At 37.7% G+C, this 12,104-nt stretch overlaps 1 protein-coding gene across 1 annotated transcript in view; it reads right to left on the bottom strand.

Moving 5' to 3' along the window:
• IGSF10 (immunoglobulin superfamily member 10) overlaps nucleotides 1–10,516 on the bottom strand; it is a 29,843-nt gene extending 19,327 nt beyond the window's left edge. Inside the window, exons 1-5 of the mRNA XM_054700733.1 lie at nucleotides 10,418–10,516; nucleotides 9,770–9,848; nucleotides 8,066–8,260; nucleotides 6,684–6,813; nucleotides 4,998–5,388 (exon numbers count right to left, since the gene is read on the bottom strand). Of these exons, the coding sequence (XP_054556708.1) occupies nucleotides 4,998–5,388; nucleotides 6,684–6,813; nucleotides 8,066–8,253 (709 nt within the window). The 5' untranslated portion in view covers nucleotides 8,254–8,260; nucleotides 9,770–9,848; nucleotides 10,418–10,516. The remainder of the gene's footprint in view (nucleotides 1–4,997; nucleotides 5,389–6,683; nucleotides 6,814–8,065; nucleotides 8,261–9,769; nucleotides 9,849–10,417) is intronic.
• Between the last annotated feature and the right edge of the window lie 1,588 nt (nucleotides 10,517–12,104).

The raw sequence follows: 12,104 nt of genomic DNA, 5'->3' as shown, positions 1-12,104 counted from the left end.
TGCTAACTGAAAACGTCATGTGCATAAAGCAGATATCCTCGGCCCTTCTATCTATATAAGCGTGCTTCCCATAGAGCTCCTGGGCATTCAGCTCAAATGCTCCTGTCACTGGCCCATAAGTTCCTCATCCTTGCTCTGTTCTTGTTTATCTTTTTGCAAACAAAACCATGTATTTTAGGAGCTAGATAGGAAAGAACAACAGATAGCAAATCCTAACAAATAAAATAAAATGTAATCTTTTCAAGAATGGACACTCAGGCAAACTGCAAAGTGGTGAAAGGATGAATGTTTATTCTTATGCAGATAGAAAAGAGGAGGAGCAAACAGGTCTTGAGCAGTTTGCTGATTGGCTGGGAGTTCCTCAGGCAGGGAAGTTGGGGAGATACTTCAGGGAGGACCAGGAATGAGATAGCAAGGCAATTTGTGGTGTGTCAGTAAGTAGTTTAAGTTGTTAGAGCAAAAAAAATGCCTGCTTGTGGGCTGAGGTTGGAAAGAAAGGAAGTAAGGCTAAAGGTCCCCAAGGAGCACACTAGGAGATCTGGCAGGCTAGAGTAGAGAATGTTTTTATCTCTATGCCAAATTGTAATGATTGTAGGTTTTTATTGAACATAAATCTCCCATTATGCCTCTATGCACAAAAGCAGCCACTGATATATAAAGAATTGGGGATGACCTTAGTCCAATAAAATGACCTTATTATAAATGCTGTTATAGGGCAAGAATTGCCAAGGACTATAGTGTTGAATTCTATTTGATCATTTTAAAAATTCCTTTAGAACATAAAATAACTGGATGTCAATAGTCAGTGGCATACATATCTCACTCATTGGGATGTTAGCTGCTAAAATACATATTAGCCTGATTTTATTACCAGAACATGCAATTGGCAAAATGGTAAGTAGACTGGACACCTTGAAGTCACTGAGCACAAAATCATTTTTTCTCTGAGTGTGCCGTTATCTCTCTGTGGGCATTATCTTACTTTTTTCTTTTTTATTACATTTTTATATACATTTTCTCTACATTCTCACCATTATCCTCCTATAATCCAGTTACCAACCACATGAAAATCCTGTTGTTCTTTCTCGTTTCTTCTTCTATTTCCCCGTGGCATTTGAACATATTGAGAAATCCCCACTGAACTCCTACTGCCTTGCAGATGCTGGTCATCTCATAGTTCATGACATGAACCACCACAGGTACTTCCTAGCCAGACTCCTGTTTCTTTCTTCTCCAGCCCATCTTGTCCACTGCTCGCAGATTGGTCATTCCTAAAAAGTATCTCATTGTGAAACTCTGTGTTCAAAAGTTTTCTGCAAAACCTGCCCTTCACCTTAAGGATAAAGTACAAACATTTTATCTGGCATTCAGTGCTCCCCACAATTTGGTTCAAAATTCTTACCAGTCTATACTGTCTCTATACCAGGCAAACTGAGCTAATCACCGGCTTTGTGCAACTTTTCATATCTGTTATTTCCCCACCATTAACTTTATGGACAAAGCAGCATCTCTATCCAAAATACAATTTGGAAAAAAGTCTGGACTTTTGAGTTTCTTCTTTTTTAAAGATTTACTTATTTATATTATGCACAGAAGAACTGGGGCATTGACCGGAGGTGTGGTGGGGTGTAAGAGGATCTACCAGAGACGGAGTGGGGAGCAGAACAGGCAGATCTACTGAAATACACTGCTAAGAGGAGAAGCAGACAATACAGAAGAGGTCTGCTGCGCCATGTGGTTAGCTCCCTGGCCAGGGATTTAACTCATGCTGCAGTGGAATCACATCTAACCAAAATGCTTCTGCACAGCGAAATAAACTATCAGTAAAACAAAGAGACTCTACTGAATGGGAAAAAAAATATTTGCACATAACACATCTTACCAAGGGCTGATATCCAAACTATATAAACAGCTCATGCAACTCAACAAAAAGGAAACACCCCAATCAAAAAATGAGCAGAAGAGCTAAACAGACATTTCTCAAAGAAAATATATAAATGTCTGATAAGCACATGGAAAAAAAGCTCATCCTAACTTATCAGGAAAATGCAAATCAAAACCACAATTACTTTCTTACACCCATGAGAATGGCCCACATTAAAAAAAAAAAAAAAAAAAAAGGAATTACAAGCATTGGTGAGGATGCAGAGAAACTGGAGCCCTTTTACACTGTTGGTGGGAACATAGACTGGTTCAATCCCAATGGGAAACAGTATGAATGATTCTCAAAATATTAACAATGAATCTGTCATATGACGCAGAAATTCTATTGCTTGGCATCTACCCAAAAAGTAAAAAAAAAAAAAAAAACCAAAAAACCACACACACACACTAATTTGAAGGGATATATATTCCCATGTTCATTACAGTCCTCTTAACAATACTTAAGCTTTGGAAACATCCTAAGTGCGTACGTGCAGAGGAATGGGACAGAAAATTGTGGTACATATAAATTTATATAGTGGAATACTACTCAGCTATAAAAAGATGAATCTTGCTATTTGAACTACATGGATGGAACTAGAGAGGATAATGCTGAGTGAAATAATGCAGAAAGAGAAAAACAAATGCAGGATGGTCTCATTTATATGTTGAATATAGAGAAACATAACAAAGGGTCAGACATAACCAAACCAATAATAAACTATTAACATTTCACTGCAAAACTGAGGCAACCAGAGGGGCAGGTGACAAGGTGGGAGTGGGAGAGAGAATGGGTCCAATGGAACATGATACAGGATTGTTGGGGCACTGGTAGTGGGCAGGATGTGAAATTATGTATTTATAGAGGTTTGAACCTATAAACTCCAGAGCATTGGAAAGCAAAAGAAAATAATAATTCCCCATTTACTGAGTGCTTACTTTGTGCCACAGGTTGTGCTAAGCACTTTGTATGTATTATTTATTCTTTCTCATAATTACGTTACAGATTTAAAAAAAAAAGCTTGAGGTGTAAAGGTACAGGCTAGCCCAAGATACCAACTTTCTTAAATTTCTATTCTTCATTTGTAAATTGGGGGTTATGGTGAGGATTAAATAGGAAATATCTTACACATATCACACTGCTCTCTGTCTTACTCCATAGCCCAACTTTCCTCAGTTCTATCAAGGCAGAGGTAACTTTTACTGATTGAGCTCCTGGAGAACTGTTCCTCAATATAAGTGTTTTGATGATTTTTATTGATAGCCTGACATTCTTTTCCATTTTGAAATATTTACCTAAAGGATTCTAAACTCCTAGAGAGAAAAGATGGTGTCTATTGGCCTGAAGTACATCACAATGTTCAGTGAATGCTTTTGGAGTTGCTTTTTGACTAATTATGTCAACTGGCATTTATTGGGGCACATAGCAGACTGCACTAAAATATGCCAAAGTGACACATTAATTTATTTAATTTAAAGTCACTTGGGAAACAGCTGAAGCAAGAATTTCTCCGACTCTCTTCTCCTAAAATCAGGAAATAATTCTTCAGTATGGAGGGCAGACATGCTCTGTAACCTGAGGGGAGGAGACATCTTCTCACCACCAAGTATTAAGGGCCCTTTCTCATGTTCAAATAGGCTCTGCTTAGCTAACTAAATTCATGTTCAAACCAAAAATTTCATGAATTTCTTTATCTGAAAAACATTTAACTTGTGATTCTGTTCACATCATAGGTTCTCATATTCATATGCTACCTCCATGTGCATTTAACAAATTCATGCCTTTTTCTCCTGTTGAGTTAATTATTTTCCAGTCATAAGTATCTAGAAGGGTAGAGGAATATTTTCCTCCTTCACACAAACACAAACACAATTTCATGGTAACAACTTCATACCTTTTCCACTTTCTTCAAGCTACTGATCTTGACATCTTCCTACACCCTCTTCAGTCATTTCTAACAATTTTGTAGAATAGAAAAAGTCATCTTCTAAATTCTTCATCTCCTCTACTAGACCCAGGAATTTCACCTGTCTTCTCTTTTCTCCTACCTACAAACACTTGACTGTAGTACGACCTCTTGCCTATTCTTCCTCGCACAGTGATCCAGTCCCCACTGCTCTTTATAAACTAAAAGATCATCCCTTTGATGATAAAATCAATGTGATTCTTTCAGTCATTATCTTAAGTACTCAATTACAGGCATGCCTCATTCAGTGATGTTTTAGTCAATAACGACCCACATATATGATAGTGGTACCATTGACTATACCATATACCCTAGGGATGTAGTAGGTTATACCATCTAGGTTTGTGTAATGACACTTTATGGTGCTCACACAATGACAAAATTACCTAAACATGCATTTTTCAGAATTATCCTCACTTAGTGCTACATGACTCTAACAGAAATAATTATTTAATCAGCATTTAATAATTAATACTACATTTTGTGTGTGTGTATTTTCTCTCAAAAATGTAAGTGCCAAATAGGCAGGGATCTTGATGGATACTGATCAGTTTTGGATCCCTATGTTCCCTGAGGCCTTTTGTCCACACTGGGTTTGTGACAAGTGGTTGCTGATTGAATGGTTCCTGCCCTCTTTATGGCAAATTCTACTCTCCCATCAAAGCACATTTCACATTCTGTTGTCTGTCCACCTGTAGAAGCATGGCTCAACACTAGAAGCATAGTTCTCCACTAGAAGCCTGATTAGAAAAGAGACGGTGCTCTTGATAACACACACACACACACACACACACACACCCCAAATAACTACAATGAATATGAGAAGGAAGGGTTTTGCATTGCTTATTTATCATAAGTAAGGAAGAGTAACATACACACATTCCTCATTTCCCATTTTTGCCAAAAGCTAGGAGTGATAACTAGACAGCTGAAACAATGAACAACAAATTAATTCACGAATTAAGAGAATTCTTTTTTCCTGAATAATTATTTAGATTTTATTTTATCTCTAACTAAATTATCTTGGTTTTTTCCCCCTTAGAGATGAAACACCTCCAGGCAAGTTTCCTCTGTTTAATTAGAACAAAGACATAAAGAGTATGATACCTGGCTTCTCCTGTATCCAGTCAGACAGCCATCTTAAGTGGCAATCACAGATCCAGGGGTTCCCATGAAGGTAGAGACTTTCCAGATGAGACATGTAGGAGACCATCTCTTGAGGGAGGGAGCTGAAGAAGTTATCAGACAAGTATAGGTATTTAATAAAAGATGTTTTGAATATCTGGAGGTAGCGCAGAGAGACAAATGTATCTGGATGGAGCTTCGTGAGCTGATTTCCTTCTAAGTGTACCAGTCGGAGAACGGTGAGTCCATAAAAAGCCTCTGGATTTATAAATTCAATATTATTGTGGTCCATGTACAACCGTGTCAAGCTTCTCAGGCCATAAAAACTATCTTTCTGAAGTTTTTGGACTTTGTTATAGCTCATTTTTAAGACCTAAGAATAAAAAGAACACATTTATTTTGTTATTTTGTCACATTTTGTTTCTCAATCAGTAGATGAACATTTGGGGTGTTTTAAATTTTTTGGCTATTATGAGTAATAAGATTCTAACTGATTTTGAATGTAAATTAAAATAATTTTCAGTATTTCAATAGTGAGTTAGTATTCTCTAATTCCTTTTCTAGTTTTGATTCAAACATACCTTTCTCCCAAATATGAAAAGAAAGATAAATACTAGCAAAAACAATGGTTTCTCATATTTCCTGATTTGGCCTAAGCTGTCCTTTTGGTTATGAATGCCTTTCTTGAATTCCAATTTCCCTAATAAGAAAAGAAAAATTAAATTGACATCATTGAAGAGTTTTGCCCCAAATACTACCTGAAAGTACCATCTCAAACTCAATATCCCTCAGAGAGAGAGAGAGAGAGAAAGAGAGAGAGAGAGAGAGAATTCTGCAAAAGGTGTGTATTCCATCTAAATTCTCTGAAGACACATATTCTAAATAAAATCCAATTAAGCCAAATCAAGAAAAGCATATACCTAGACTCCTAGACTCTATTCTATTGCTTTACACAGTCCTGTTAGGGTGTCAAAAATCTATGGACACTGATACTTTATCATTTATGAGGATATTAATCTTCTTTACACTATATCTACTTCATGAGGTTCTTCAGAAGAAATTTTTCTATTCAAAAGTTAATAGATGTCATAAATTGTGAGTTACTGTATTGAAACCTTCAAGTCCTACTTATAGAAAACATATAATCTTTACAACTGCATTGCCTATTGTCCAGTGTTCTTATCCCTGGATTTGTTTTGCCTTTTATTCTCTCACATACTAGAGCCACAATTCTTACAATACTTGATGCATTCTTGGAAGTACCCAGAACTTAAAAAAAAATTGAACCAGGCAGGGCATAAATAAAGTAAGTTTAAAAGGTACATTGATATATAGGAAGCTAACTTCTAAGATAGCAATTGTTTCTAGGAACCACATTTGATTTCTAGATGAAGATGACTGGAAGTAGACTTTCAGGATCAAATTTTAAAGGTTTAGCAGTCCCTGGGTATTGACTTTTATTTCTACTGGTCTGAAATATGACAAAATCTGCCCCAGAAATTTCTTATTATGCTAATTCCCAAATATTGCTGCATTTAGAAATAAATCAGTTCATTGAAATGCTACTTCCAATTTAAGGAATACCAAGTTTTGAATTCTGTAAGAGTGGATAGTTTTTGGAAATACCCATTACCTATTTAATGTGCCCCTGGCCCTCTCTCGTCTCACCTGCAGGGCCTGTAAATCAGAGAAGATTTTAGCAGGGATTGTGGGAATCCCATTGCTGTGCAGCAGTAGTAACTCCAATTTGTTTAGGCCAGAAAAATCAGTTTCTGTCAATCTAACCAAGTTGTTGTACCTGAAATAAAAATGTCATTCTAAGCATTAGCTAAATTTTTCAACTACAGTTCAAATGTCAAAACATACACAAACACAAACAACTATTTCCCTTTACTCACCAGGCTCTATGGAGATAATTTAGTGCTGACAAACTTATTGAAATTCATCAGATGCCCAGAAGGTCTACCTTCTACTCCATCCTTGCAGTCTATTTCTCATTCATATCCCCAAATATTCTCTCATTTTCAAATATTTAAATATGTTATTCCTTCAGGTTGGGATACCCTTGACTCCAGCCCTCTGAGAACACTATTAAAATGCCTCTTCCATTTCTCATGTGACATTTCCCTATCATTCTCCTAGGTGGGATTCATCATTATAAAGTAATGGCTAAGAAGCCTGGGCTCTGAAGTCAAAGAATTTGGCCATGATTATTAACTCAGGGTCCTGGTTATGGTGCCACCTGAGGCAAACTCAATGAACATTTTGTGCGTGAGTTTCTCCCATCTATAATTTGTGAATATTAGGGCTGGCTCTAAAAAGATTACAAGGATTATAACATGTAGCCTGGTTAGCTCAATGCTAGAATAATAAGAACACAATTAATATTAAGTATTTTTATTGATTGTTCCTAAGGCACTTTGAATGCTCTACTACAGTTCACATTAAATTATACTGATTGACATCTGCTTTTTCTCTTTAACTGTAGCTTCTAGAAATGAATAATTGTATCCTCGTTACCAGCCATTCTGTTTGGCGCAATAATGGTGCTCACTAATGTCAAGTAAGTCTAACCACATGTGTGTTCACACACACACATCCCCTTTTCATGAATCTTTCAAATAAAGTCAACTTTTGACAGATTAAATTAATTTAAATGCATATAAAAAATCAAAGGCCTCAAAAAGGGATCTAGTTGACTTTTCATACCTAGGTAGGGGACACTTACAGTTGCCCTGTCATCTTTCTGATATATTGTAACCTTAACTTTAAAATATTTTCCAGCAAAAATGTAGCCAGCATGAAGCTTTTCTATAATCATGGACTTACCAACCTATCAAGAGTGATTTGGTTTCTAGAACTTTCCGCTACTGAATGTTTACCAGGAGAAATTCTCTTATTGCCCCTCACAAATTTAAGATTTTCATGAACTCTCTTCAGAAGAGAAATATTATTAAAATGATGTGGATAATCCACCTAAGTCACAATGTTTGGGGGACAGGTAACCAATATGCTCAATCCCTTGAAAGGGTGACAAGAGAGCCACAAACCCTAAGTTGATGCGTTCCACGTTGGGTGGGATGTGGGCTGGCACGGTGGTCAGGTAGCGGAAGGTGCAGTGAACCTCTGTAGGCACATAACAGGCACAGTGGCCAGGACAGGCCCTGCCCCCGGGAGTGACCACCAGGCAGGTCAGAGAGAAGGAAACCAGTAAGCAGGTAATTCCTGTGACATTCATCTCTATCCTGAAAAGAATCAAACCTTTAAGTGAGAACTATTTCAGTAAAGTCCAAGTAGACTGCACACAGCAGCTCTGATAAGCTCAAGGCCTTCCCGAAGGGTCATAAATTGTCCATTTCATTAATAACATCTACGGTAAAACTTAAAATCCATAGAGCTTTGTGATCAAGTGATCACTTATTGCTGTGAAAATCCTTTCACAACTTTATACTTCTTAATGAAAACCAGTAAATCTTATTATTTAGGATTCATTTGAGAGAGAAAATGAAGACCATAATGAAGATCTTGTGATAACTGATATACATAGGCTTGTTTTCTATTAATGCATTAGTTCCTTTTGGCCAATGTTTAAAAAAATGATTATAAAACTACTACACATGCATCACAGAAAATTTGGAAGCTATAAATAAGTAGAAAAAAGAAATAAAATTACTCATAATCCCATTATCCAGACATAATTATTAACATTTTTCTTATTCCTTTCAGATTTTTATATATATGTATATATATATAGTATGTGTGTTTCTATGCACACGTGTGTGTATGAACAAACTCAATTTTGTAACACATTACATATATATTGAGTGTATATCATTTTATCATTTTATTAGGCTCTCTTTAAAAACATTTTTTAAAAGCTATAATAATCCATGTCCTTAGGTTCTTGCCAAAAAAGACACATTGCACTCTTGCCTGCCAAATAATGACCACAAGCAACAGTGAACGTACTGACTGAAGGGGCTGGAACCTTATACCTACACTGCAGTGGCTCTTGCTTACGCGTCCCAAGAAGGAAGCTGTCTGCTTTTGCTCCCTTAAAATATTCCTCAGCTGCTTTCCTTGGTCCCTTTCCCTCCTCTTCACTTCTGTCTTGCAGGTGGGGGAGCAAAACCAGAGGGAAAAATATGCTCAGTTTTTTGAAAAATGGTATCTGTTACCCACATGTGGGGCAAGCCCAAAGATTCAAACCCAGTTTTCTCAGAACAAATTCAGATCATAAAAGTTTTGCAATAAAACCTTTATGATTTTTTCATAATAAAAGTGACCTTCATAATTTGTAAATCTTGGTGTTCCTTGGAGTAGAATGGTTTCTTTTGGACTTACCAGCAACTGTGTTTCAGCCATAATCTACACTAGAAATAACACAGATGCTGAATTGCTTATATTGCAATATAGACAAAAAGATAATGGAATTATTATTAGGATTTAGCCCAGATTAAAATTTAGTAAAGAATTAATCACACAACCACTTCTGTCATTGTAAACATTTGGTAACAACAATTTAAAATAAAATTTGTATGATTAGAGACAGTATTTCAACTTTTTTACCTTTAGACAAAGAAAGGAACATCAGCATGAAAGTAATTCTCTTGCTCAGTTAGGAAATGGAAGTTCTGGATGTGGCCCACGAGAGTTATTCAAAGGAGACTCACGAATCTACAAGGCCATCCAGATAGTGGATTCCCACAAGCTAAAACTTCAAAATGTATATAAAGAAGCAGAATTAACAATACCTGAGCTCTTCTCTCTTGGCCCTGAATCTTCGGACATCGGCAGAAATCTTCCCAGAAAATGGAAAAGGGTTCCACAGAGCTGAAGAGGAAAAGTTCTCTGCTTTCAAAGTCAGCAAGGCTAAGTTTTTGTTTGTTTCATTTGGGTTGCAGCTCAGGAATAATAATCTGGCAAGAGACCTGGAGGCTCTTCAGCAGTTTCAGGTTATAATAAGTGGTGTTCAAATCTATGCCGAAGTGTCCCTTCATTGCAATTGTTGATAGAGAAACCAAAGGTAAAGCACAGGTTTTGAAATTTCCCTTCTACAGAAGTGTGCTTTATTTCTCCTCAAACTTGTAATTTAAATGTAACTATTAATGTCACTCCATTTTACCCCCCAACTCCCAGGACTTTCTCCTCCATTGGTCTTTTTTGGACAAATCTATCACAGGCGTCCCCTCTAAGGGTCTCCATCAGTACTGATTAATCTTTCCTCAGAAGGTCTCCGACCTGCAGTAGCTACGGAGGAGGTAACTCTTTCATTTGCTTTAGCCGACCCCACATTCCCCTGCCCAGACCGCGAACCTCTTTCCTCTCCAGGAGCCCCCGACCCCGACCCCGCCGCGCAGCGCCAGCCCCCGCCCGGTACTCGCTGCGTTTCCACGCCGAACCTCTCCGCGCCGGGAGCAGGTAAGTTCCCTTCCCAGGAAAGGCCAGACCCCGCGTCACCGCTTAACACAGCTGACCCGCGGGCTCGTGCTGCCGGCGGCATCCGGAGTCCCGCCGCTCAGCAGCTCGCGATCGCCGGGCCAGTTGGAGCGAGGGAGGGAAGGGGGAGCGGGGATGACGTTAACCTTTTCTTTTTCCCAATATTTAGTTAGCTTTATTATGTAAATAGCATTTCATGTAAGATGATGTTACCTAAGGATAAGCAGAGCAAACGAAGAACCTTTTATATTTTATTTTTTTAATAAATTTTATTTTTATATTCCCCATACAATTGCAACCCCCCCATTTTGACCCCAATCCCTCCCCTCCCGCCCCCCACCTCCCAAAAAGTGTCTCTGGTTCATAGTTTTTGTTGATTTTGATTTTCACTTTCTTATAGTTATTCATTTTCCTGGTCCCTTATTTAAGTTTTCTAGATTCCTGCTATGAGTGAGACCATCCGGTATTTTTCTTTTTCTTTTTGACTTATTTCGCTGAGCATGATCCCTTCCAGCGCCATCCATGTTGCTGCAAATTGCATGTGTTTATCTTTTTTGAATGCTGAGTAATATTCCATGGTGTATGTGTACCACATCTTCTTGATCCAGTCATCTATTTTTGGGCATTTGGGTTGTTTCCAAAGCTTAGCTATTGTAAACAGTGCTGCTATAAACATAGGGGTGCAGGTGTTCTTTGGAATTGATGTTTCTGTGTCCTTTGGGTCAATACCTAGGAGTGGAATTGCTGGATCATATGGAAGCTCTATGTTTAGTGGGTCCAGACATCTCCACACAGCTCTCCATAGTGGTTGGACCAGTTTGCACTCCCACCAACAGTGCAGGAGAGTTCCTTTTTCTCCACACCCTCGCCAACATTTGTTGTTGCTAGTTATTTTAATATGTGCCATTCTCACTGGTGTAGGATGGTATCTCATGGTAGTTTTGATTTGCATTTCCCTGATTACAAGTGATACAAAGCCATGATCATCAAAATTGTGTGGTATTGGAACAAGAACAGACACACAGACCAATGGAATCAAATAGAAAATCCAGAAATAAACCCACAGATTTATGATCAACTAATCTTTGACAAATGAGCAAAGACTATGCATTGGAGCAAAGAAAGTTTATTCAATAAATGGTGCTGGGAAAACTGGGTCACTACATGCAAAAGAATGAAGCTTGACCACTACCTCTCACCATACACAAAAATCAACTCAAAATGGATTAAAGAACTAGACATAAGACCTGAAACCATAAAATACATAGTAATAAATACAGGCAAAACTCTACGTGACATGCACATCAAAACATGTTTACAGACACATCACCCAAAGCAGTGATAGTGAAGGCAAAGATAAACAGCTGGAACTACATCAAATTAAAGAGCTTCTGCACAGCAGAAGAGACAATAACAAAAACAAAGAGAGACCCCACTGACTAGGAGAAAATTTTTGCACACAACACTAACGATAAAGGACTGATCACAAAAATCTACAAAGAGCTGATGAGACTCAACAAAAACTAAGAAAATAATCCAGTCAAACAATGGGCAGAAGAGCTAAAAAGAAACTTCTCTGAAAAGGAAATGCAAATGGCCAACAGGCATATGAAAAAATGACGTTAACTTTTGGTGTATGCTCCGCCAGGC

Source organism: Talpa occidentalis, unplaced genomic scaffold (assembly GCF_014898055.3).
Source record: "Talpa occidentalis isolate TD23 unplaced genomic scaffold, MPIMG_talOcc4v2.1 talOcc4.4, whole genome shotgun sequence".
Lineage (NCBI taxonomy): Eukaryota > Metazoa > Chordata > Mammalia > Eulipotyphla > Talpidae > Talpa > Talpa occidentalis.
The sequence above is the reverse complement of the archived record's forward strand: the minus strand, read 5'-3'. Positions and strand labels throughout refer to the sequence as shown.